At 37.0% G+C, this 26,245-nt stretch overlaps 3 gene segments (V, D, J or C); all 3 read left to right on the top strand.

The window, feature by feature from the left end:
- Positions 1-4,104: 4,104 nt before the first annotated feature.
- On the top strand, positions 4,105-5,254 carry LOC126958350 (T cell receptor alpha variable 26-2-like). The segment is given in 2 exon segments: positions 4,105-4,270; positions 4,730-5,254. Coding segments are annotated over 2 exon segments (390 nt in total).
- Positions 5,255-9,139: 3,885 nt separating this feature from the next.
- Positions 9,140-9,742, top strand: LOC126959196 (T cell receptor alpha variable 34-like). The segment is given in 2 exon segments: positions 9,140-9,191; positions 9,450-9,742. Coding segments are annotated over 2 exon segments (345 nt in total).
- Positions 9,743-22,027: 12,285 nt separating this feature from the next.
- Positions 22,028-22,748, top strand: LOC126959195 (T cell receptor alpha variable 35-like). The segment is given in 2 exon segments: positions 22,028-22,136; positions 22,384-22,748. Coding segments are annotated over 2 exon segments (411 nt in total).
- Positions 22,749-26,245: the final 3,497 nt, after the last annotated feature.

Here is a 26,245-nt window from a genome sequence, read left to right as displayed (position 1 = left end):
AGTTTCATAAATACATAAATTTATTTTATGTATTTTAATACATAAATACATGGTTTTTATTGTAATCAGATAAATAAGAAGGCAATTAATGTTTTGAAAGAAATGAATGACCAAAAGAAGTTTTGACTAGAACAAACTATGATTGTTAGAGATACAAAATAATTCTTGGGTGCTTCATAAGCTCAGCAGAAGGTGGGCTGAGAAACCAATTTATCCACCAAGGCAGGCATATTCCTTAATATGTGGTCAAAGAAGAATATTCCGGAGGACTGAGCCAGAGAATGTAAAAAACAATGAGCAAAATAACTCCCTGTGTAGACTGCAATCAGAGTCACATCAAAGCAGGGTAGGGGTCTTCATAATAATCCAAGATGAACTAGGTATGTGCAGAAAATAAATAACAGTTTCTGTAACCCACTGAGATTTTGGAGTTGATTATTGTAGCAGAATAACCTAGTCACTCAACTTAATCTAAATACAGAGAAAAAAATGAGAAAATGTTTTCCCAATTTATTTTACAAGGCCAGCATGATTTTGATACTAAACCTGAATAAAGAAGTATTTTTGAAAAAATTGTTATGGGATAATCTCACTCAATGAACATAAATTCAAAAATTCTAAACAAACTGTTAGTAAAAATAATTAGCAGCTTATAAAAAAACAACATATCACAAGCAAGTTGGGTTTTATATAATATTTATTTAACATCTTAAATGAATTAAAGTAATAATTCTCATTAATAAAAACATGATTTAATAATCTCAACAGTTACATAAAAGTTTTTAATAAAAATTAAATATTCATTCATAATAAAGAGATAAATTTATGGCAAATTGGGAATAGAAAAAAAAGTCCTCATTCTGGTAAATTATATGTATTACAACAAAGCAGACAGGAAACTTAATGAAAAATGTTGAATGCTTTATTTCAAGAAAGCCAAAAAAACACTATCCCTATTAAAAAAGTATACTGAGGGTCCTAACCAGTATTTAAGGAAAATAAAGAAATAAAAGTTTTAACAATTAGAAACGAGACTATAAATAACATTAGCCACAGATGGCATGACTGTGATATATACAATTCCAAATCATTTGCAAATATATATTACATTGATGAGTTTAGCTATGTAGTATTAAAAATTACATTTTATGTTCAAGCAACCAGAAAATTTAAATGAACTTTTAAAAACTATCCTTAAAATAGGTGGGGATGGACTGGGCATGAAGGGTTACACCTGTAATCCCAGCACTTTGGGAGGCCAAGGTGGGTGGATCACGTGAGGTCAGGAGTTCAAGACCAGCCTGGCCAATATGGTGAAACCCCATCTCTACTAAAATTACAAAAATTAGCCAGGCATGATGGCACATGTCTGTAATTCTCTCCTACTCAGGAGGCTGAGGCTGGAGAATCTCTTGAACCTGGCAGGCAGAGGCTACAGAGATTACATAGCTGAGATTACGCCACTGCACTCCAGCCTAAGAGACAGAGCAAGACTCCCTCTCAAAACATAAAATTTAAAAAATAGGTGGGGATGATTAATGGGGCAAAAAAAAATACAAAGAACGAATAGGACCTATCATCTGATAGCACAACAGGGTGTCTATAGTTAATAATCTAATTATATATTTTTAAATCACTAAAAGAGTACAGCTGGATTATTTGTAACACAAAAGATAAATGCTTGAGGGGATGGATATCCCATTCTCCATGGTGTAAACTTTTTTTTTTAAAAAACAGTCTCACTGCATCACCCAGGCTGGAGTGCAGTGGCGCCACCTTGGCTCACTGCAACCTTCGTCTCGCAGGTTCAAGTGATTCTGGGGCCTCAGTCCCCTGAGTAGCTGAGATTACAGGCAAATGCCACCATGCCCTGGTAATTTTGTATTTTTAGTAGAGACAGGGTTTCATCATGTTGGCCAGGCAGGTCTTGAACTCTGACCTCAAGTGATCCTCATGCCTCAGCCTCCCAAAGTGCTAGGATTACAGGCGTGAGGCACATGCCCAGCCTCTAAGATGTAATTATGCATTGCATGCCTATATCAAGACATCTCAGGTACCCCATAAATATATACACCTACAATGTACCCATAAAAATTAAAATAAAAAAATAACATGTATATATCCTTAAAATATATCTTTGTTTTTGTTACATTTGCTTTTGGGTTCTTGGTCATGAAGTCTTTGCCTAAGCCAGTGTCTAGAGGGTTTTTCTGATGGTGTCTTCTAGAATTTTTATGGTTTTATGTCTTAGATTTAAGTCCTTGATTCATCTTGAGTTGATTTTTATATAAGGTGAGAGATGAGGATCCAGTTTCATTCTTCTACATGTGGCTAGCCAATTATCCCAGAACCATTTGTTGAATAGGGTGCCCTTCTCCCACACTATGTTTTTATTTGGTTTGTCAAAGATCAGTTGGCTGTAAGTATATGGCTTCATTTCTGGGTTCTCTATTTTGTTCCATTGGTCTAGGTGCCTATTTTTATACTAGTACCATGCTGCTTTGGTGACTATGGCATTATAGTATAGCCTGAAGTCGGGTAATGTGATGCTTCCAGATTTGTTCTTTTTGCTTAGTCTTGCTTTGGCAATGTGGGCTCTTATTTGGTTCCTTATGAATTTTAGGAAATAATTCTAAAACCCCAAAGTGACTGAAAATAATTTGATCTTTCTTAGAGAATTATGGTAGGAAGCTTTTTGCTGAGCCTCATCACTAGAGGGAGGTAGCACATCCAAAATAATCTATCTTTAGACCTGAAACACAAACCCTGAAAGATTACTAACTGACTAGGTTCCTAGTTCTATTTAAGAGTTGACATATACAGTCACAAGAGGGAGCTGTTACAGCTGCAAATCCAAGCTCCTTCCAGGGTGAGAGAGGTTGTCATTGAGTTGTATAAGGAATTTATGTTCATTCTCTTTGTCACCTTATGCTTTATTATCTCTTTTTGAGTGTGTGCACAGCTTCGAAGACATGGTGAGCCCCTTCACAGATGTAGAGCAGAAGTGACCCTGAATGGGAAAAACAGAGAAGTGATTGATACATAGCTCAATTTTAAACGGTGAAATATTTTTCACTATAATGGACTGACAAGCTTAGTTATTGTAGCAGAGATAATAAGTAATTTTAATTTTATTCCTTCCCATTTCTTTAATAAGCATTTTTGAAAATAACTAGAAAAACCCCTTCATAGTTACTTCTACCTCTCTTATCAAATGGCATCATTTGATTTCCCTCTCCAAACCTCTTCCCATTTCTTCCTTTCTCCTCAGTGTCCTCGATGTATGCCACTCCTAGGCATCATGAAGATGAGAAAGCATGTGTTAAAGAGGAGTTCAGGTGGCATAGAAATAGGGACCACTCAAGCCATTGGCTCCTGTCTCAAAACCAGAGGCACAGGCAATGTCTATCTAGAAGACACTTAGGACATTATTCCAGGAGCCAGTGTGGGAGACCTGAGTACCAGGAAACTTGGTTTTTACCCTGAGTTCTAACTTTATTCTTTCCTTTCACACTTAGCACAGCAATATGATACAATTATGAAATTACTTTTGTTATATATGTTGCAAATAACTTCTTTCATTGTGTCATTTGATTTTCAATTTTGCTTATGGTAATTTTTTTTTTTTACCAGAAAGAAGTTTCTAACTGTTGAAATTAAATTATATGCTACTGCTTCTAAGACTTACTCACCATGAAGATGTGGATAGAAATGCTCTTCTTTCCCTTACAGCACAGGGCTCACATAGACTTCTTGGAATAAAGGGTATTTCTTACCAGCTCAGTGGGTTGTCAAACCACCAATTAATGGTGGATTTTGTCTTTACCAAAATAAGAGATGGGTAATCTCATTGTGAATGGTTTTACTCCTTTAGATGTAGCCTACGTGAGTTCCAACCTTGAAAACGATCTTAATGGAAACTTTCTGAATTAAAGCTAGATTTAGAGAAAATATTCTTCCCCTCTTTTTAAAGTTCTATTTTTTTAATTAACAAATAATAATTGTATTTTATCTTCTTTTAAAATTTATGTTTAAACCTGGGGATGGGCTAGACCTAACCAGGAAGCTGCTCTGTCTTTAGCTGATGATTTCTGGAGAGCACTCAAATTGAAACCTGCCTGGTGTGGGATGTGCGGTGGCTGCTGCTTTGTTGCTTGAGACCTCCCCCGACCTAGGATCAGACTCAGATTCTAAGTTCTGGGGCCTGGAACCTCAGTGTGCACTTGAACAATGAAGTTGGTGACAAGCATTACTGTACTCCTATATTTGGGTAAGTATTCTGGGCCTAAGAAAGGGTAGTTTTGTGGCTAAGGACAAAAGAGAGTTATCTGTTGTCTCCACGTCTTCTGCCATGATTTACCAATTGCTGGAAAGAATTTGTATCTATTTGTTTCTCAAGGGTGTCTGAGCATCAGTGTGAGGAGCTGGTCATATCCACTACTCAGAGAAGATTCCCCAGGTCTCACAGCTCTCAAGCTGTAAGGAGTTTTAGGTTCACTGAGCTCCAGGGTCATGGAAGATGGGAAATTGATTTTTGGCCTTGTGGCTCTGCATAGCTCAGGAACAAATAAATACAAGTAATATTTCTCTTGTCCTGTGCAACACATATAAAAATACCCAAATACGGAGTAGGGCAGGGAGGACAGTTCTGGAGCGGTGGTGAACCTGACCTTCAGATGTACCAAGAGCTGATGATCCAGAGCTAATCTGCTGTTTTTCAACCCCATAGGTATTAGGGGTGATGCTAAGACCACACAGCCAAATTCAATGGAGAGTAACGAAGAAGAGCCTGTACACTTGCCTTGTAACCACTCCACAATCAGTGGAACTGATTACATATACTGGTATCGACAACGTCCCTCCCAGGGTCCAGAGTATGTGATTCATGGTCTTACAAGTAATAACAACAGAATGGCCTCTCTGACAATCACTGAAGACAGAAAGTCCAGTACTTTGATCCTGCACCATGCTACCTTGAGAGATGCTGCTGTGTACTACTGCATCTTGAGAGACCACAGTGGGACAGATGGGGCTGCAGCTGTGCAATATCTCCCTGGTGGTGAAAGGGAAGGCATCTAATGAGGCCACTGCACAAGAAGGAGCAGAAGTTTAACAGAGGAAGAAGAAAATTTAAAGAAGAAAAGGGAAAAGAAGTAAAGAGGAGGTGGTAAGGAAATCAATGAGAGGATTAAAGGAATGAAGAAACTGAGAAAGAATAGCTAAGAAGTCTTGAAGAAAGGACTGAGAAGCTTGGCAAAGAAATGAAGAATCACAATTGGAATTCTGCAATGAAGAAGAAAGGAAATAAGAATTTTCCAGGACCCTTTCTTTTAATCAACTCTTGCTTTCCATGTAGATCTCACTATAAAAGATGAGAACCATCATCTGGTTGTCCCAAAGCGTTTCTTCATCTAACCCCAGGGAAGTGCCTGGGCTTTGAATATTATATTAGTCCTTCCAACCTCTCAATAATTGAAATGAATTTCAGAAATTGACTCATTTGCCCTTACGAAAAATTTGAAGTTTCATTTGTTACTCATCCATAGCACATACTCTTGGGATACAGATAATTTCTGGAAGGAAACAAGAAAGTGGTGGATATGTGAATATTGATTTCACCTTTTAAATCTATGTTGAAATATCTCTATTATTACACAAAAATACACAAATCTTTTTTCATTGTAAAAGATTCAAACTATTAAGTATGTGAAGTAAAACCTTAAAGACCCAAACTGACTGTCTCCATCTCCATCCCATTTTCTCTTCAATTCCTACAATAAACCATTTTGACAACTTGGAGTGTGTCCTGATGATCATACTTCTTTTCATTTACATGGATACTCACATAAATATCTACCCAATTTTATTACATAAATTGGATCATACCATGTGTATTTGTCTGCAACTTGCTTTTATTTTTATTTAAAAATGGTTTTTTGAGGTGTGTTCATACCAAGATACGTGTGTATGCATGTGTGTACAAACTGGCCTTATTCTTTTCAATATCTACAAATATTCACAGTATGGTTGTATAATAATTTTACTTACCTCACCTATATCATCGCTACATATATAAATATATATGATGTGTGTGTGTGTGTGTGTGTGTGTGTGTGTGTGTGTGTACATATTTCTCATAGATTCCTAGAAGTGGAATTACTGGATCAAAAGATATGCCTATTTTATATTTTTAGGATATTGAAAAGTCGCATTCCAAAATGACTTTAACAATCTAACCCAAGCAGGAACATGGCAAAAATGTCTACTCTCACCGTTTCTATTCAACATTATCCTAGAGAATCTAACCAATGCAATGAGACAAAAAGAAAAAGGAAACCAGGCTTTACCTATTACAGATTTGTGAATTTTTCTTTTTTGGAGGATGGAGAATGAGGTTGGTGTGCTATTTGAATTTTGCCCACAGATCTAATCTGGTATTTGCCTTTACTTTGGATACTTCTGTTCAATTTGTTTTCAAAAAATTGGAAGCTTTTTTGGAATAATTTCAAGAGTCATTCCACATAACTTCTCCTAATAATGTTATGAGTAAATAGTAATTAATATATTCACCCAACAAATTAAATCTTTAATCTGTGCCAAATCCTATGTTGTACAATGAATAACATGGGTTTTGGGAACTGCCTTCAAATATGGGAAGAACAAAATACCACGGAAAACAAAAGGAATATAATAATTGAGAAAACAACACAGAAATAATTCTAAAAGCTCCAAAGTGACTGAAAATAATTCCATCTTTCTTAGAGAATTGTGGTAGGAAGCTCTTTGCTGAGCCTTGTCCCTAGAGGGAGATAGCACATCCAAAATAATCTGTCTTTAGACCGGAAACACAAAACCCTGAAAGATTGCTAACTGACTTGGTAAAGGAAACCATATTTAACTTTTTAAAACGTAACTATCATTTTGCAAACAATAGAATTGTCTGTGTAGCAAATCCTATAGACAAAAAAACTACTGTAACCAATAAATGAGTTAGACAAAATTGCAAGATACAAGCTCAATATACAAAATAATGCTACTTCTATACAGTAACACTAAACAAGCAGAATTGAAATTTATATATATATGCATATATATGCATAAAAAACTTTTAACAAAATTTTAGCAGACTGACTCTAACAATATATAAAAAGGATAATACATAATAATGAAGTGGGGTTCATCTCAAGAATGCAATTTATATGTATATAAATTTCAATTCTGGGCCAGGCACCATGGCTCATGCCTGTAATCTTGGCACTTTGGGAGGCTGAGGCAGGCAGATAGCTTGAGGCCAGGAATTCAAGACTAGTGTGGCCAACATGTCAAAACCCTCTGTCTACTAAAAATAAAAAATTAGCTGGGTGTGATGGCACACACCTGTAATCCCAGCTACTCAGGATGCTGAGGCACGGGAATCACTGGAACCTGGGAGGCAGAGGTTGCAGTGAACTAAGATTACACCACTGCACTCCAGCCTGGGCAACAGAGTAAGACTCTGTCTCAAATAAATAAATAAATAAATAAATAAATTTCAATTATGGCGTGTGTGTGTGTATGTGTATGAATACATTTGACAAAAGATATCTAAGGCCTGTACACTAAAAGACACAAAAAAATTCTGAGATAAATTTAAGAATTAAATAAATGGAAAGAGTTATTGTGTTTGTGAATTAGAAGACTCATTAAGATTCTTTCCAAATTGACCTATAGATTCAATGTCATTCCAATCAAAATCCCAACAGAAATTTTCATAGAAATTGATAAGTGGGTCTAAGATTTATATGAAAATACCAAGGGACTATAATAGCAAAAAAAAAATTCTTAAAAAAAAAACAAATTGAGGAACTTACACTACTGATATTAATACTTTTATAGTTACAATAATCAAGAGACTATGATAGTGATATAAAGATAGACAAATAGAACATTGGAACACAATAAAGGGTCCAATAGTAAGCCAACACATACATAGTTGATTTTCAACAAAAATACCACAGCAATTTGTTATGAACTGAATATTTGTGTTCTTCCCTGCAAATTCATGTGTTGAAATCCTAACCCCCAGTGTGATGGTATTAGGAAGTAGGTTTTTGAGGAGGTGATCAGGTCATAAAAGTGTAGCCCTCTTGAATGGTATTAGTTCCCTTGTAAAAGAGACCCTAGAGAACTTTCTTGTTCTTTCTGTCACGTGAGGACACCACAAGAAGACTGCCGTCTATGAACCAGGAAGCAGGCCCTCACCAGACATGAGATCTTCCAGCACCTTGATCTTGGACTTCCCAGCCTCCAGAACCATGAGAAATAAATTTCCATTGTTTTAGTCACATAGTCTATGGTATTTTGTTATGGCAGCCCAAGCTAACAAATACAATCTCAAAATAAATATGCTGAAAGGAATCAGATGACAGAAAGCAGATACTGTATGTTTACATAAAACTCTAGAAAATCTATAGTAAGAGAAGGCAGACTAGAGATTGCCTGGGATTGAATAGGCCTTAGGATGATATATTGGAAAGGTATACAGAAAGGATTAACAAGGAACACAAGGAACAGAGACACAAGGAAACTTTGGGGAGTGGTGCATATGTTCTTTATTTTGTTTGTGATGATGATTTCACATTTGTATGACCATGTCAAAAATTATCATATTGGACCTTGAAAACATATGTAATTTATTATATGCAACATGTACCTCAGAAAAGTAGTTTTTAAGAAGGCTCCAAACAAAAGCAGGCAGAGATAAATATTGAAAAATAATCACTCTGTATTATAGAGAGCAGAATTTTTTACTTTCTTTTAATTATGAAGGGCAAACTTTCTCAAGCATGTGAGGGTAACATATGTTATGAGATTATATTTTCTTTATCTCATAAGTAGTATATTTTATGGCAATAAATAGATCTATGTCATATATAAGTTAACTCCAGAAAACCTGTCCATTATTCGCATTTCTCAGTCTGGTCAAAGAGTGGCAGTGTTAAAAAAGTGTTTGAGTAAGATCGTACAGTGCTGAGCAAACAGGAATCCAGGTATGGCTTCTGATTGGTGTCATCTCCTGCACCAATGAGCAAAGTAACTTCTGCTGGGGAAGCCCATTCAGCAAAATCTGATTTAACTGTGTTTTCTAAGTAGCCAAGGGATGGAGACTGTTCTGCAAGTACTCCTAGGGATATTGGGGTTCCAAGCAGCCCGTGAGTATGTGGTTAGTCTGGGAGAATTGTGGGATGATGACAGCATCCTGAGGGCAAGAGTCGAGTCATCCTCCAACCTGGGAAGGCCCTTTTGAGAGCCAGATATATGTTAAAAAAAAAATGACAATACTTGGTTTTAATGTGACAATTTTGCTTCCTAGGGAGCATGGGGAGGGGGGGAGAAAAATCATCCCTACCATGACCATGAAAATTTTATGAGGGCCTTCTGTATTTTCTTTACATTGTCTTTTTGAACAGGGGTCACTAGCCAAGAACTGGAGCAGAGTCCTCAGTCCTTGATCGTCCAAGAGGGAAAGAATCTCACCATAAACTGCACATCATCAAAGACATTATATGGCTTACACTGGTACAAGCAAAAGTATGGTGAAGGTCTTATCTTCTTGATGATGCTACAGCAAGGTGGGGAAGAGAAAAGTCATGAAAAAATAACTGCCAAGTTGGATGAGAAAAAGCAGCAAAGTTTCCTGCATATCACAGCCTCCCAGCCCAGCCATGCAGGCATCTACCTCTGTGGAGGAGGCGCACAGTGATCTTCAGGCCTCTATCAGCTGTCTTGAAACCTGCAGCTGGGCTACATATGCTCTTCTGACATGGGGCTCCTGAGATGTGGCTGGGACCTTTGCCAAGACATGAAGCCTCAGAACATTGCAATTGTCTTATTGGAAAAAAAAGGGGGAGGAGAGTAGGAATGATACAAGGGGGAACTATATCACTAATCCCAAATTTAATTTGACTTTATTGTCTGGTAGTTATGTTACTTTTTAGTAGGAACATCAAATTAGAACAAGAATGGCATGAATTTCAGTGATTTATGCAAGAACTACTCACGAATATTGTGTCCCTGTTGTGCCAAGGAACTTCTTTCCCTTTGCTATTTACCCACCTTGTTAATAAAAAGAAATTGTGCATTGTTTGACAGATTCTTTGTCACATATTAACATTGTACCAAGAGTATTAGAACACCCATACTGAGGAGTCATGGGCAGTAGTTTTTTTCTAACTTAGTAGTATAGATATGGAAAAAGACAAATGTTTAGATAGATAAATAGGTGATAGATTATAGGTAGCCAGATTATTAGATAGATAGATAGATAGATAGATAGATAGATAGATAGATAGATAAAGAGATAAAGAGATAGATAGATAATAGGTAGATTAGATAGATAGAGTGAGCTAGAGAGAGGGGAATATATTAATAAATATCTAATGCAGTCTTAGACTGGCCTCCACTTCTCTTCTCATTGTGCTTTTATTCATATTCTATTCTCAGTATTCTTCTGACCACTCCAAATTATCATCTTAAAGAATGTTTCCCAGTTGTACCAGTATGAAGTGGAGAAGAGCTTACCTTCATCATCCACTCCACATTAGACTAATGCTGGCCTAACGTGGGTTTTTAGAAGTATTAAACTGATACTGAATAACCGATAAGATCATAGGTTAGAGAGAAATAATTCACATATTTCTTAAACGCTATGTGATATTGACCAATAACTTTAACCTTCCAAGTCTCTATTTTCCTTCTGTAAAGATGATACAATCATATTATTTCATTCATATGTTCTTGTCAGGATGAAGTAAGGTTATAGATTACATACATTAAGTATCTGGTATATTACAAGCCCTCAATACTTGAAATAGCATTTTTACTATTAATCAAACAATGATAATCTCAAGTAAGTCAAAATTCTCAGATAAAAGTAGGGAAGTTGATCAACATGATACGGCTCCAACCTAACTAGGAGATGTTCTATTCTTTAAATTTAGAAAAGAAAGGAGGAATATAATGGTCTCCTGTCATCAGAAACTGCCTAGTGACCTGGTTTCAAAAGAAATTTCACGTAAAATGGGAATGATCATTTATGTTGGCCAAAGTCAGGGAAGATTTTTAAAAATCAAGTCGAATCAGATTATTTTCTGTTTTAATGAAATGTTACCTATACCGCCCACTGAGAGAAAAGTTTGCTAAAATAACCAGGAAAGAGAGAAAAGAGAGAAGCCCGTGAAAGAAAATGTTTGGCAACGTGATAAGAGGAAAAGTAGGCAGGAAAGAAGAACATAAGTTTCTGATTTTCATGAAATGTTCCGAGTAAAGTGACACTTACCTGTGTGTGTAAATATGCATGTACATACACAAATCTCAAACTAAAGAGTGTACATATTTGCATTTTAACCTAAAATCAAATTTTTCTAATTGGGAAATAATATAAAAATATTGTCTCCAATAGAATGCTAAGAATATTAAGGATTGAAAGTATAAAGATAAATAGTCATAAGGATGTTTAAAGATTAACCTGCCATGTCGCACAAGACTGGTAAACCAATGTTATCAGGAGAAAGACACAGTTAAATTCACAGCAGCGTCTTAGGTCAGCCTAAGCAAATACGTTATATGACATGCAACTTACCCTTCTCCTCTTTCTTTCTCCCCCATCAAAAGCCAATTTCCTATTCTATAATCCACCTTTTCCAGTGATTCTGCCTCAGAATGTCTAACAAACTGAACAAGGCTGAGCTCCAGACGTTGGTTTTGATTCTGGGCAGCAGAAATTTCCCTACGGGACAAGATGCCAGCATGACTTTTCCTAGTGTGCAATGAGCAGGACCAGCTCTGTCTGCCTCCTTAGGGATAGCCCCTGATAGGAATGCTGGGATTGAGTAAGTGGAAAGAGTGAATGATTAGAACAAAGAGGGCAGGACCCAAGTTTTTTTTACCTCCTGACTTGAGTGTACGGTTTAGTTCCTTTTCTAACAACTCTTGGCAATTCCATTATAAATCAGGTGAAAGAATTAGTCTAGTTTTTGTTTGTTTATAGGGCCTAACATGTCCCAGAAAGCCAGTTAATTCTAATCAGCACTATCTGGACAGTAAGGGAGATTGTGAACTCAGTTTTCTTACAGGACATAGGTATTATAATTATTATTGTGGTAAAAATGGCCTCCTAGCAGGAAGATAATTTTTTTGTGCGCTTTGGGAATCGCCCAAAAGTTTTCCACTGCAAAAACCAATGAAATAAGGAACAGATATTTTCTAAACCTTCAGTAAGTGGCTAAATCTATCAAGCTTATCTATTCACCCCCATAGTGAGAATACCTTGCAATATGTGTTTGTGCTATTCTTATAGATACCACAGTCAGAAAAAAAAGGGGGATGGATTAAAATATGCAGGAAAAAATTGCCACATTCTGTGCTAATTTTAACCCCATATAAATGCTGTCTTATAAGTAGATCTATTAAATAGGGCCATCCATAGCCACAGCCTTTCATATTTTAAGTAAATATCATAACATAAGATTTTCATCAGAACACTTGTCTCCAATTTCTAGAGCCTTTTGTTACTCTTGCCACTACCTTAGTAAGACTTTAGTGTGCCAGATATGAGCCTGCTAGATTTAAGTCAAATAATTATTTATTCTTATGCCCACTTCTCAACCGTGTTGATCAAATTCATAAAAGAAATCTTAGCCTTAAATTCCTTACTTCACTTCCTTGTCTTCACTTCCTCTGGAACCTAGTCTATTATGCTGTAGCCTTGACAACTTGCCAAGACAAAAAGTTGAGAGTTACAATAGTAGGAGGAAGAGCTACAGAGAATAAACAGAATGAGAAAGTATAAAATATGATTAAATTTAGTTCCAGAAAGAGAGGAGAGAGGTGAATGAAGCAGAAATATATGAAAAGATAATGAACAGTTTTTAAAAAGGGGACGAAAGACATCAATTCACACTTCAAGAAGACAAAAGCATTCCTGGGCAATTTATATAAAAAGAAGTGTGGTGTTTGTGTATGTGTGCATGTGTGTGTGTGTGTGTGTGTGTGTTCAGAGTAAAACAGCAGAGAATCTTAAATCAAGAAAAAAAAATCTTAAAAATCAGAGGGGGAGGGAGAAAAAAGACTGTCTTCAGGGAAGTCAATTGAGAGCTGACTTCTCAAAAATAACCGTGGAAACCAATTGAGACTGGAATTACATTTCCAATGTGCAGAGAGAAAATAACTAACATCAAATTTCGTATAAAACAGAGCAATTCTTTAAAATAAGAAATGAAAGCATTTAAGAGAAAATCTGCAGAATTTAACAGTATATTTTCTCTAAAGGAAACTCCACAAGTAGATGGAAAGGATGAGGGCCTGGATTATACCTCACCTACCACCTGTGTAGTTGTGCTCAAAGGGCAGAACCTCTTTGGGATAGTTTCTAAATTTCAAAATAAAGATGATGTATTCTCAGCTAGTCTCACTGTATTTTATTAATTGAAACACCACATGTGAAACAGAAGACTGTAATGCAAATGTAAAGAGATTCATTACTAAAACCTTAGGCCAAGCTTTGGATGTTCTTAAAAGGGCAATGGCAGGAATGAGAATGGGGAAAATGATCTATCGTCAGTGAGTTGTAGGACTTAGAGAAAGCCTCAAGGGCTGCCATGTGTTTTATCGTGTCCTGAGAAATAGGTTTACAAATATTAGCACCTCCTTACTGTGCTGGATAATTCTATTCTGATTCCTCCAGCAGTTTGTGAGACCCCCTATGTGTAGAGTGGGTATGTAAAGGGGAAACAAAGGGTTTTCCACTCTCAACAACCACATGCCTCACCTGTTCTTGCTGCCTGCAAGCTGCAGCCACATCCAGTTGGCTCTCACCTCCCAAATAGCTTCAAAGAGAAGCAAATCATATTCAACAGATTTTGTGGCAGAACTCATCCTGCAGACTTTTTTAAAAACGTGTTTTATCTTACTGCCTTTGATAAAAGTTCTGAACCCAGGGCCAGTTTCCATGGTAGCCGAATTTGGACATATGAAAAATCTGCCTTTAGTCTCTTGCCATTCCTTCACCATTGCCTCCCACCTATTCTACTGCTCCTGCTTTTTACCCATCCCTTAGTAGTATTCTGTGACCTTTTAATACTCTGTTAGCCTGCCCAAAGCCTGATATTTCTAGTCACTGAATTGCTGTCCAGAATCTTCTCCTACACTGTTAAGTAGATATATATCTCTCCACTCAATCTCTAAAATAAAGTGGTTTATAGCCTAACTTATATCTCAGTGTAATGTTCTAGGTTAGGTCTCCCTGGACTGTTTGTATTTGAAAAAGAGATGTTAGAGGAGATTCCAAGAAAGTCTCCTCAAAGATACATTCTCAGTTACGGTGACAGTAGGATAGAAAAGATGTTTTTATTGTAAAATATTGTTTCCCACACTTCTCAGCCATAGTGTAGGCTGCCAGTGTTTGGTCAGTTCCCATCAGCAGGGACGCAGGCAACATACTGTCAGCAATTCTTTTTTTTTTTTTTTTTTTTTTTGAGATGGAGTCACGCTCTGTCACCAGGCTGGAGTGCAGTGGTGCGATCTTGGCTCACTGCAATCTCCGCCTCCTGGGTTCAAGCCATTCTCCTGCCTCAGCCACCTGAGTAACTGGGATTACAGTCATGTGCCACCACATTCTGCTAATTTTGTATTTTTAATAGAGACAGGGTTTCACCAGGTTGGCCAGGATGGTCTCAATCTCCATGTCAGCAGTTTTTAAAACATATGTTTTTATTCCAATTCATGTAGAAAGATAACATAATTCAGAGGGAAAATTAAAGGTTCTATTGCCTGACAATACATAGAATAATATTCTATTAACTATACCTTGTCTATGTTTAGATACACAAAGACTTACCGTTGTTACAATTACCTACAGTATTCAGTACAATAACATCCTGTGCAGGTTTCTACCCCAGGAGCAATAGGCTACATCACATAGCCTATCGTGTAGCAGACTATACCATCTACACCAGTACGCCCTTATAATGTTTGCACAATGTCAAAATTGCCTAATGATGGATTTCTCAGAACTCCTGCAGTTGAGCAAGGCATTACTATATCAGCAAAACTTCTACATGAAAGAATAGGCAGAGGAACTAGTGTGTCTAAGAAAACATGAAAATTGAACTGTCTCAGAGGCAGCATAGTCAAAACAGTAATGGTGTGTAATCTTAGGTATCACTCAAATACTAGTCCTCCAACCTCCAAACTGGATAACGTTGGACATGTGACTGAACTTAGATTCATCTAAAAAATGAATAACATCTATTGCCTAAAGTGGTAAAGAATCCCATATACTATGGGACTTAGGATTGTTTAGGATTGCTAAGGATCGCTTTGGCTATTCAAGCTCTTTTTTGGTTCCATGTTAATTTTAGAACTGTTTTTTCAAATTCTGTAAAACTGATGCTGGTAATTTGATAGGAATTACATTGTATCTGTATATTGCTTTGAGTAGTAATTTTAATGATATTGATTGTTCCAATCCGTGAACATGAAATTTTTTTTATTTGTTGTATCATCCGTGATTCCTTTCATCAGTGCTTTGCAGTTCTCCTTGTAGAACTTTCATCTCTTTGGTTAAATGTATTTTAAGTATTTTATTATTTGTATGTGTGAATATCATAAACGGGATTGAGTTTTTGATTTTTTTCTTAGCTTGGTTGTTATTGGTGTATAGAAATGCTACTAATTTTTGTATGTTGATTTTGTATCCTGAAAGTTTACTGAAGTCATTTATCAAGTCTAAGCATCTTTCAGAAGACACGTTAGGGTTTTCTAGGTATAAGATCATGTCATCAGTAAATAGATATATAATTTTAGTTTCTCTTTTTTAATTTGGATGCATTTTATTTCTTTCTCTTGCCTGATTGCTCTGCCTAGGACTTCTGGTAATATGTTGAATAGAAGTGGTGAGAGTGGGCATCCTTGTCTTGTTCCTGTTCTTAGAGGGAATGCTTTCAAATTTTCCGCATTGGGTATGATGTCATGGATGGCTCTTATTTGTCACAGTTGTTTTTTTTGTTTTTTTTTTTTTTGAGATATGTTCCTTTGATGCCTAGTTTGTTTAGGGTTTCTATCATAAAAGGATGTCAGTTTTTATTGGATGCTTTTTCTGCATCTATTGAGATGACCACATGGTTTTTGTTTTTAATTTTGTTTACATGGTGAATCACATTTATTGATTTGCATATTTTGAACATAGACCAATGGAACAAAATAGAGAGCCCAGAAATAAAACCATATACCTACAACCAACTGATCTTTGACAAAGTCAACAAAAATACACAATGAGGAAAGGATATCCAATTCAATAAATGGTGCTGGAAAAACTGGATAGCCATATATGGAAGAATAAAACTGGACTGGATGCATATCTCTCACCATATTAAAAAATTAAGTCCAGATAAAATAAAGACTTACATGGAAGACCTGAAACTACAAAAATCCTGGAAGAAAAACAAGGAAAAATTCTTCTGAACATTAGCCTAGGCAAAAAAATTATGACAAGATCTCAAAAGCAAATGCAACAGAAGCAAAAATAGACAAGCAGGACTTAATTAAACTAAATAGCTTCTAAACAGCAAAAGAAATAATCAACAGTATAAACAGACAACCTACAGGATGAGAGAAAATGTTTTCAAACTATCAACCAACAAAGGACTAATATCCTGAATCTATAAAAAACTCAGACAACTCAACAAGAAAAAAACAAATAACCCCATTAAAAAATGGGCAAGGGACATGAACAGACATTTCTCATAAGAAGACATACAAGCAAGCAGCAAGCATGTGAGAAAATGCTCAGCATCACTAATCATCAGAGAAATGTACATCAAAACCACAATGAGATGCCATCTCACACCAGTCAACATGGCTATTATTAAAAAGTCAAAACACAAACAGATGTTGGCAAGAATATAGAAAAAAAAAGAGAATGCTTATACACTTTTGGTGGGAATGTAAATTAGTACAACATCTATGGAAAACAGTATGGAGATTTCTCAAAGGACTACAAATAGAACTAACATTCGACCCAGCAACACCACTACTACCCAAAAGAAACAAAATTGTTATATCGAAAAGACATCTGCTCTTGTATATTTATCACAGCACTATTTACAATAGTAAAGTAATGAAATCAACCTAAGTGTCCATCAGTGTAAGATTGGATAAAGAAAATGTGGTGTATATACACCGTGGACTACTACACAGCCATAAAAAAGAATAAAACCATGTCTCTTGCAGCAAGATGGATGGAGCTGGAGGCCAGTATCCTAAGTGGAATCACTCAGAAACAGAAAATAATATACTGCATGGTCTCACTTATAACTGGGAGCTAAACAATGGGTACACACGGACATACAGAGTGAAATAACAGACAGTGGAGATTCCAAAAGGGGGAATGATGGGAGGGTTGAAAAGTTACCTGTTCAGTACAGTGCTCACCATTCAGGTACACTAGAAGCCCAAACCTCACCATTATGCAATATATCCATATAACAAACCCATACACGAATGCCCTGCCTCTTAATAATAGTAATAATAAAGATTAAAATTATATGCTTGCCTAAGGCACTTACAATGAACAGGGTTTGCAGGACTGGAAGGTGCTCTGTGTAATTCAGGAAGTGAGTAAGGGGTCAGTGAATATAAAAGCCTAGGACAATATTATACACTGCTGTAGACTTTATGAACACTATATACTTAGGCTATAGTAAATTTATTTAACAATAATTTCATTTTCTCAAGAATAAATTAACCTTACCTTACTGTAGCTTTTTTTACTTCATAAAATTTTAATTTTTTTAACTTTTTGTCTCTTTCATAATAACTTGAAACACAAACACATTGTACAGCTATACAAAAGGATTTTCTTTTTTATATCCTTATTTATATCCTTTTTAATATCCTTATTATTTTTCTCTATTTCTAATTTTTTTCTATTATTTAAACTTCTACACTAAAAACTAAGACACAAACACACATATTAGCATAGGTCTTCACAGAGTCAGGATCACCAGTATCAACGTTTTCCACCTGCACATCTTGTCCCACTGGAAGGTCTTCAGGGGCAATAACATGCATCAGCTGTCATCTCCTATGATAGCAACGTCTTTTTCTGGAATATCTCGTGAAGGACCTACCTGAGGCTGTTTTACAGTTCAGTTCTTTATAAGTAGAAAGAATATACTCTAAAATAACTATTAAAAGTATAGTATAGTAAACACACAAACAGGTATTACCGTTTATTATTATCATCAAGCACTATGAACTGCACAAAATTGTATGTACTATACTTTTATATGATCAGCAGTGCAGTATGTGTGTTTACACCAACAACACCACAGACATGTGCGCAATGAATTTGTGCTACAATTTTACGATGGCTCTAATGTCACTAGGTGATGGCAATTTTTCAGCTCCATTATAATCTTATGGGAGTACTGTCGTGAATTGTTGATGGAAATATCATTATATGGTGCGTGACTGTATAATAAAACCTGTTCCAGTTTGGACCATTGGCCAGAGACACCAACAGACACAATGTAATCAAGATGTAGACCCCAATGTCAGCCTTCTAGACACAGATGAAACAACACCCAACTTAGCTCAAGAACACTTTCTAAAAGCAGGAGGCTCCGGTTCATCAATCTGTGGGAACAAGGAGAACCACAGTAAGTGCAGAGGAAAATCATTATCTCTGAACTTGTCAGAAGAAAAAACCCATGAAGGATTGCTTTTGAGAACTTGAATTCTGGGGAAGGCCACTAGAGGCCACAGCCACTCCAGAAATATGGAGGCCACTACTTCCCGACATGTGGTGAGTCCACATCTCCACTCACTTCCTGTCAGTAGGTGTCACTTGAACAAATTTTCTCACATCCTGGCCAGTCACCTGGAACCTGGAGGCAGGTCTTGCTTTGCACACACCTCTGTCAAAATGCGTATCAGACAATTACGTTATGGACTGAATGTCTTAGGTGTTACGGAGTAGGTGTTATGGAGTGAATATTTCTGGATCCTCCAAAGCGCACTCTCTCTTTCTCTCTCTCTCACACACACACATATATACTCCAAGGAAAGGCCATGTGATATCTTAATTTTTAACTTCCAGCCTCCAGAACTGTGAGTTAACAAATTTCTCTTCGTTAAGTCACCCAGTGAGTGGTATATTGTTATGGCAGCCCAAGTAGACTAATACACTAGGTTATTCTGCTCCTGACCCAACTTACTGAGCTAGACCTTCTTTGGTCCCCACATCTCTCCCAGGGACACTGTATGAGGCCTGGAGCTGTGTCAATCTTCCTGTACTCAAAAGTAGTGCCCTCCTGTATTTACTTCTTGTTTGTTTTATTGGAGTTCCTGGTAGGTATCTTCCTTCTCTTTGAACTGTAAATAGAAATAATCCTCCTTTTTGAAGTAGGATTTTCTTTCTGAACAAGCTTATTAGAATAATTTCCTACGATTGATCTTCTGGCATGGCAATTTCAATTAAAAGATCATTTGAATAATTATGTTAGAATACACAGCAGCTTTATTTCTTAGGTTAGTGTAGTTTGCAAACAAAAGGCATATATGTTTTCCCAGTAACCTCAATGTGTGTGTGTGTGTGTGTGTGTGTGTGTGTGTGTGTGTGTGTGTGTGTGTTTTAATTTCCCTACAAATCACTGCTAACAGCCAAGGAAAGTGAGGCTATATTCTTGAAGGTCTGGGAGATATAGTCCCCTGTATGTGTATGACATTTGTTTGAAATCTCATGTACTATATTTAAAATTCGTGTTACTTTCTATTATGTAATATATTCTCATTTGTTTCAATACACACAAAATACTGTAAATTGATTATTTAAATGTATGCCATGTTCATCCCAGAGCTTAATGTCACCCTTTATACATTCATACACTACTACTTAGCTTATTCTTCTTAAGGAGAGAGAAATGTATTGCCAGTATTCTCAATAGGGACACTTTCAAGGCTGAGACAGCAGGGCTCATGAAGAACTGGAACAATATAAACCATTGCTGAGACTGTAATAGCAACCATAATGACCACAAGGAGGCAACAGATCTAACGGTAATGGAAAAACACAACCTTTAGAAATCGGTGAGCCCAGCCTGTAATCCCAGCACTTTGGGAGGCCGAGACGGGTGGATCACGAGGTCAGGAGATTGAGACCATCCTGGCTAACACGGTGAAACCCCGTCTCTACTAAAAAATACAAAAAACTAGCGGGGCGAGGTGGCGGGCACCTGTAGTCCCAGCTACTCAGGAGGCTGAGGCAGGAGAATGGCCTAAACCCGGGAGGCGGAGCTTGCAGTGAGCTGAGATCTGGCCACTGCTCTCCAGCCTGGGCAACAGAGCGAGACTCCATCAAAAAAAAAAAAAAAAAAAAAAAAAAAAAAGAAATCAGTGAGCCCCTGTCATCTCTGTGCCTCCCAAGTGCCATTAAGAGAATATAGAATTAATGCATTTTTTATCAGAATTAAAGTGTTTTGCTGTTTTTTTTTTCCAAAAATAAGTGATTTTATTTTTATTTGGTAGAGAGCAGCAATTCATTTTAGGTAACATGCCACCACATAATAGGAATAGAGAAGGTAAGAAAGGTAAATATACACACAAAAGTAAGTCATGGGTAAACCTAAACAACTAAGAAAATAATTAGCAATGAAATTAAAAGGAGAAAAATGCCCAGGGAAGCAGAAATAGATTTTCCTGCTCTCCTACGTCTAAAGAACACAATGAGATAACAAAACACAAACACTAGTAGATGGCAGAAGCTATTTACCTAAATCAGGATTGAAGCTAGGAGGCATAGCTTAGGCACTCGGTCCAGATCCCAGGCATTTGAAACTCCAAGTTGCAGAATCAATTTTAATCTTAAAAACCAAACTTCTTCGAAATTCCATTCTGTAAAAGTGAGATTGGCTACTATTCAGTTTTATTCGCTTCTTAAAGAAAAGTCAGAATGTTCCTACCACTGTGTTGATAAGCAAAGGTAACATTGCCTCCATCAGGGGCTTTTTCTCTTTTATTTATGTCTCTGCCTTTTATGTTAAGGGATTCTTTTTAATGTCTAATGATCCTGGGATGCTCATTGAAACTTAGTAGGATATAAATCTGAGATTCAAGCAAAGAAAAATAGCTCCAGTTTCTATTTTTAAATACTTCTTCACTTCACTCTCGACTAAGCCTGACAGCCCAGAATTTCATGTTATTTATTCAATATCTTCAGAAAAATAGTCTTTTTTCCACAAAAGTGGTTGGAAAGGAGTGGACACCTGACTATTCCAGGTGAAATGGGAAATCTGAGAGTATAACCGCACTTTATTCAACTGTACTTTGTGTTTTCTGTATAAAGTCTCCTACTCCTACCCTCTCTCTGATCTTCTGAGGTACCAGGTATCCTCCTTACTGAGACTTTTGGTGCACCTTCGTTTCTGTTGGCATTTGCCTCTGTGGGCCCTTAGAATTTGTCTTTCTTCAGTTCATTTAAGTCAGTCACCACTTGTTCATTCACTTGCATTTTCCAAAACATCTCCCATGCTGTTATCCTTTGCCTGTTCTATGTGTCCTTTGGGGTTCATAACTTTTAAAAACAATTTTACTCTCATTTCACTAGGTACTCAGAAAGGAACAGAGAAGTATGTTTCCAATTCACCATACTTAATTATCAGTCTAGCTTTCACTGATAATTCAGAGCAATCACAAGGTGCCCAGGGGCAGAGTTCCCATCTGTCTTGTTCACGTCTCTATATTTCTCTAATATATGGTGAATACTCATTAAGTGTGTTCATCAAGTGAAAGGGAGAAATAGGAAGAAACTGAAAAACTGGCATGAAAGGACAAAAATTTAGCATTTCACCACAGGGGGGCAGTGTCTCTATTCATAGCTAACCTTCAAGGTTAGCTCAAAACCCTGGGAAAACATCTGATAAGAGATCCGATTGGCTGATATCTGGAACAGAGATTTAAATGTCATGGTAGTGTTTTTAGTGTCACTCTAAGCTCAAGGGAGTTTCTTGAAGCAAAAAAATACCATTCAGGAAATAATTCTTTGCTGATAAGGATGCTCCTTGAACGTTTATTAATAATCTTGTGGATGCAGCTGACATGTGAGTCTTGGGAGTTTCTGACTCTTCCTTAGCGAATTCTAAAGGGGAGGAAATTCTGTGAGAACAGGTGAGGCTTTATCGGAGACTATGAAAAGAGGACTACAGAAGGAAAAAAGCTAGAGAAGGAGGAAGGAAAGGAAAGACATGGATGCAGGGCTGGGAAGTTTGGGGACAGAGCGTCCAACACAGCTCTGAAAAAGGTGATCTAAAGATAACCTTAACCACTTTCTTTTCTCTTTCTAAACAGGGGTCAGTGGTCAACAGCTGAATCAGAGTCCTCAGTCATTGTCTGCCCAGGAAAGAGAGGATGTCTCCATGAACTGCACTTCTTCAAGCACATTTAACACCTTTCTATGGTACAAGCAGGACCCTGGGGAAGGTCCTGTCCTCTTGATGGCCTTATTTAAGCCTGGTGAATTGACCTCAAATGGGAGACTGTCTGCTCAGTTTGGTATAACCAGAAAGGACAGCTTCCTGAATATCTCAGCGTCCGTGCCTAGTGATGTAGGCACCTACTTCTGTGCCGGGCAACACAGTGCTCCCCAAGCACCTGCAGCCTGTACTCAAACTTGCAGCTGGAACTCCAGTCTCTATGCTGTCTTCAGATCTTAGTCCTCTTGGCACGAAATGTGATTATGCATGCCACCTTTGCCCCTGTCATTCCATTACTACAAACTCTCCTTCATCCAAGGATTCGTCCTCCAAAGATTGTGCTCTTTGCTTGATAAACTTGCCCCTCTGAATTCATTTTTAGTGTATGTAACAGATTTTCTTAGTTATTTCTGCCATGATATGAGGAGAATTGATCAATACACAAATACAGTAGAAGATTTTAGTAAGTTTCTCTTTTAAAATGGATGATATCAATAAAGTAAAAATGAGAGTCCAGAAATAAATCCATAAATCTATGGCCAATTTATTGCAACAAGACCATTCAATGGGAAAAGAATAGTCTTTTCAACAAGTGACGCTGGGACCACTGGATAGCCACCATTTGATCTCTACCTCACACATGTACAAAAGTTAACTCAAATGGATTAAAGACCTAAATGTAAGATCTAGAAGTACAAACACTTAGATGAAAACATAGTTGTAAATCTTGGTGACCTTGAACTATGCAACAATCTCTTACATACAACACCAAAAAAAGCAACCAAAGGAAAAATAGATAAATTGGGCTTTATCAAAATTAAAATCTTTGTGCATCAAAATTCACAAAATTTTCCACAAAGGAAAATGAAAAGATAACCCACATAATAGAAGAATATATTTGCAAGTCAAGTATATCTGATAAGGATTTAATATCAAGAATATATATTTTAAACTCTTACAACTTACCAATAAGATAAATGCCAATTTTAAAATGGTCAAATGATTTAAACCTTCATTGCTCCAAAGAAGACATACAAATAGTCAAAAAGTATGTAAAAAGATGCTCAACATTATTATTCATTGGGAAAATGCAAATTAAACTAAAATGAGCTGCCACGTCACACCCACTAGGATGTTCATAATTTTTTAATAAGGAAGAAGAAAATAGAGAAATGGAAGATTCTAAGTGTTGGGAAGGATGGGGGAAATTGGAATCATCATCCACCGCTGGTAGGAATGTAAAATAGTACAGACATATTAGAAAATAGTTTGGCAGTTTCTCAAATGACTAAACACAGAGTTACCATTTGACCCAGCAATTACAGTCCTAGATATCTAATTAAGAGGTCGAACATGTGATTTATTTCATTGGACAGAACCACATCATATGGCCAGCACTAATTGCAAGGGAGGTTGAGAAAGGGAACATTTAATTTGTCTAGCCTCTAAAAAAGAGATGAGCATGAAAGATATCGATTGCGGATAAGTGTTGGTTTAACTATCCAAAAACATCTGCCACATCATACAAGGTCCTCATTCCCCAGAAGAGACTCTGATGATACATCTTGATATTCTTATTACTTTATTATCCTAACAGCATGTGCCAAAGGAAGCTGAAGTCTGTTAAGAGCTCTACAGAGCTGTTCAAATGTAGTATTGGTTTTGCTCCAAAAAATACACTGTAGGTTTTCTTCCTTGCAAATGTTCTGCGGGAAATCAGTATCTCTCAAGAGGCATCAGCTGATGTTTCAGAGGAAAGATGGTCCACTGCCCCTGACAGTGATATGGGCAGTTCCAGGCAGTTCTTAAAGCTAGCCGCTTTAATGTCTCACAGAGATCATCATGTTCTTAAACGTCAATACGGAATTCACTTCCCTCTCCCTAAGAAGCAGTCCCCTGAAGACCCAGCACAATATTTCCATGGGTCCCACATGTGCATATGACATAGCCCTCAAAATCCTAGGAATGTTTTAATTGAGGTAATACTTTTACAGCTATTTATAGGATCTCCAGTACTATTCTTTTCTCAGGAACTTAAAAAATGGGTATTAGCTAACCATGGATAACCATGTTTTCTTCTCCCTTCCCCATTCCTGTTCAGCTGTGTGTAGGCAAATCTACCATCCCAACTTTCTCGGTGTTGAAGCCATGGTTTATTTTATAGCAGGCTTTCTATTTTATGTTATTTTTAACTTTTATTCCAGGTTCAGGAGTACATATGCAAGCTTGTTATGTAGGTAACCTGCATGCCACGGGGGTTTGGTGTACGGATTATTTCGTCACCCAGGTAATAAGGACAGTACCTGATAGGTTTTTCAATACTCACCTTCCTCCCACCCTTCATCCTCAAGAAAGCCTGGGTGTCTGTTGTTCCCTTCTTTGTGTCCATGTGTACTCAATGTTTAGCTCCCACATATAAGTGAGAACATGTGATATTTGGTTTTCTTTCCTGTGTTAATTTGTTTAGAATAATGGCCTTCAGCTCCATCCATGTTGCTGCAAAGGACACGATCTCATTCTTTCTCATGGCTGTGTAGCATTCCATGGTGTATATGTATCACATTTTCTTCATCCAGTCTAGCATTGTTGGGCATTTAGGTTGACTCCGTGTTTCGTTAATGTGAATAATGCTGCGATGAACATAGGTGTGCATGTATCTTTCTGGTAGAAAATTTATATTCCTTTAGGTTTATACCCAATAATGAGATTGCTGGGTCAAATAATAATTCTACAGAAGGCTTTCAAATTGTGGGCTAGTATTGAAGGTAAAGATTGCTTTATTCATTTCTGTATGCTCCTCTGTTCCTGGCACAAACAAGACAGTCAATTAAAAATGTTTACATGAGAGGCCGGGCTCAGTGACTCACACCTGTAATCCCAGCACTTTGGGAGGCCAAGGCAGGCAGATCACAAGGTCAAGAGTTCGAGACCATCCTGGCCAACATGGTGAAACCCCATCTCTATTAAAAATACAAAAAAAAAAAAAAAATTAGCCGGGCGTGATGATGCACACCTGTAGTCCCAGCTACTTGGAAGACAGGAGAATCACTTGAATCCAGGAGGCAGAGGTTGCAGTGAGTCGAGATCACACCACTGCACTCCAGCCTGGTGACAGAGTGAGACTCTGTCTCAAAAAAAAAAAGTTATACATGAATTAAGGGGCAAGATGCTAATTAATTCTCACATCTGTGCCTCTGTGCCACCCAGAAATGCAGAAGGGGGCTTATAACCAAAAAACTGTGGGTAAAATTATCTGACCTTCATGGGGACAGTATAAACTATATTCATAAGCAGTAATAGAACATGGCATTATTTACTTTATTGTGGTGTTGTCACATCATCAATCTCTTACTTCATGTTTCCGGATTTTGTTTCTTGTTTAAGATCTAGAGAATTAGGCCACATTATCATTGTCTCAAAAAAGTAGTCTTGGAAACCAAGTGATCCATCACTTCATCTCAACTGGGCAATTCAGCTTTTCTGGAATGCAAATATGTTTGTCTTCACCTTGAGATATGAACTTTCTAATTAGTAATTCTTTTTCTTAGTGATCGTAAAGATGAAGCAAGAAATTACTAGTCTTCCTAGACTTGAACAATGCCTACATAGATAATATGTATTTTACTAAAAATAGACATTCCTAGACAATGACAAGAAAACTATGTAATAACATTTATGGAATGGAATGCAACCAAATCTATACTCCAAGTATATTAGCGAAGGCCAAACTATTCTAA

This window comes from Macaca thibetana, chromosome 7 (genome assembly GCF_024542745.1).
Source record: "Macaca thibetana thibetana isolate TM-01 chromosome 7, ASM2454274v1, whole genome shotgun sequence".
Lineage (NCBI taxonomy): Eukaryota > Metazoa > Chordata > Mammalia > Primates > Cercopithecidae > Macaca > Macaca thibetana.
Note: the sequence above shows the minus strand (reverse complement) of the source record. Positions and strands in the feature narration are given on the sequence as shown.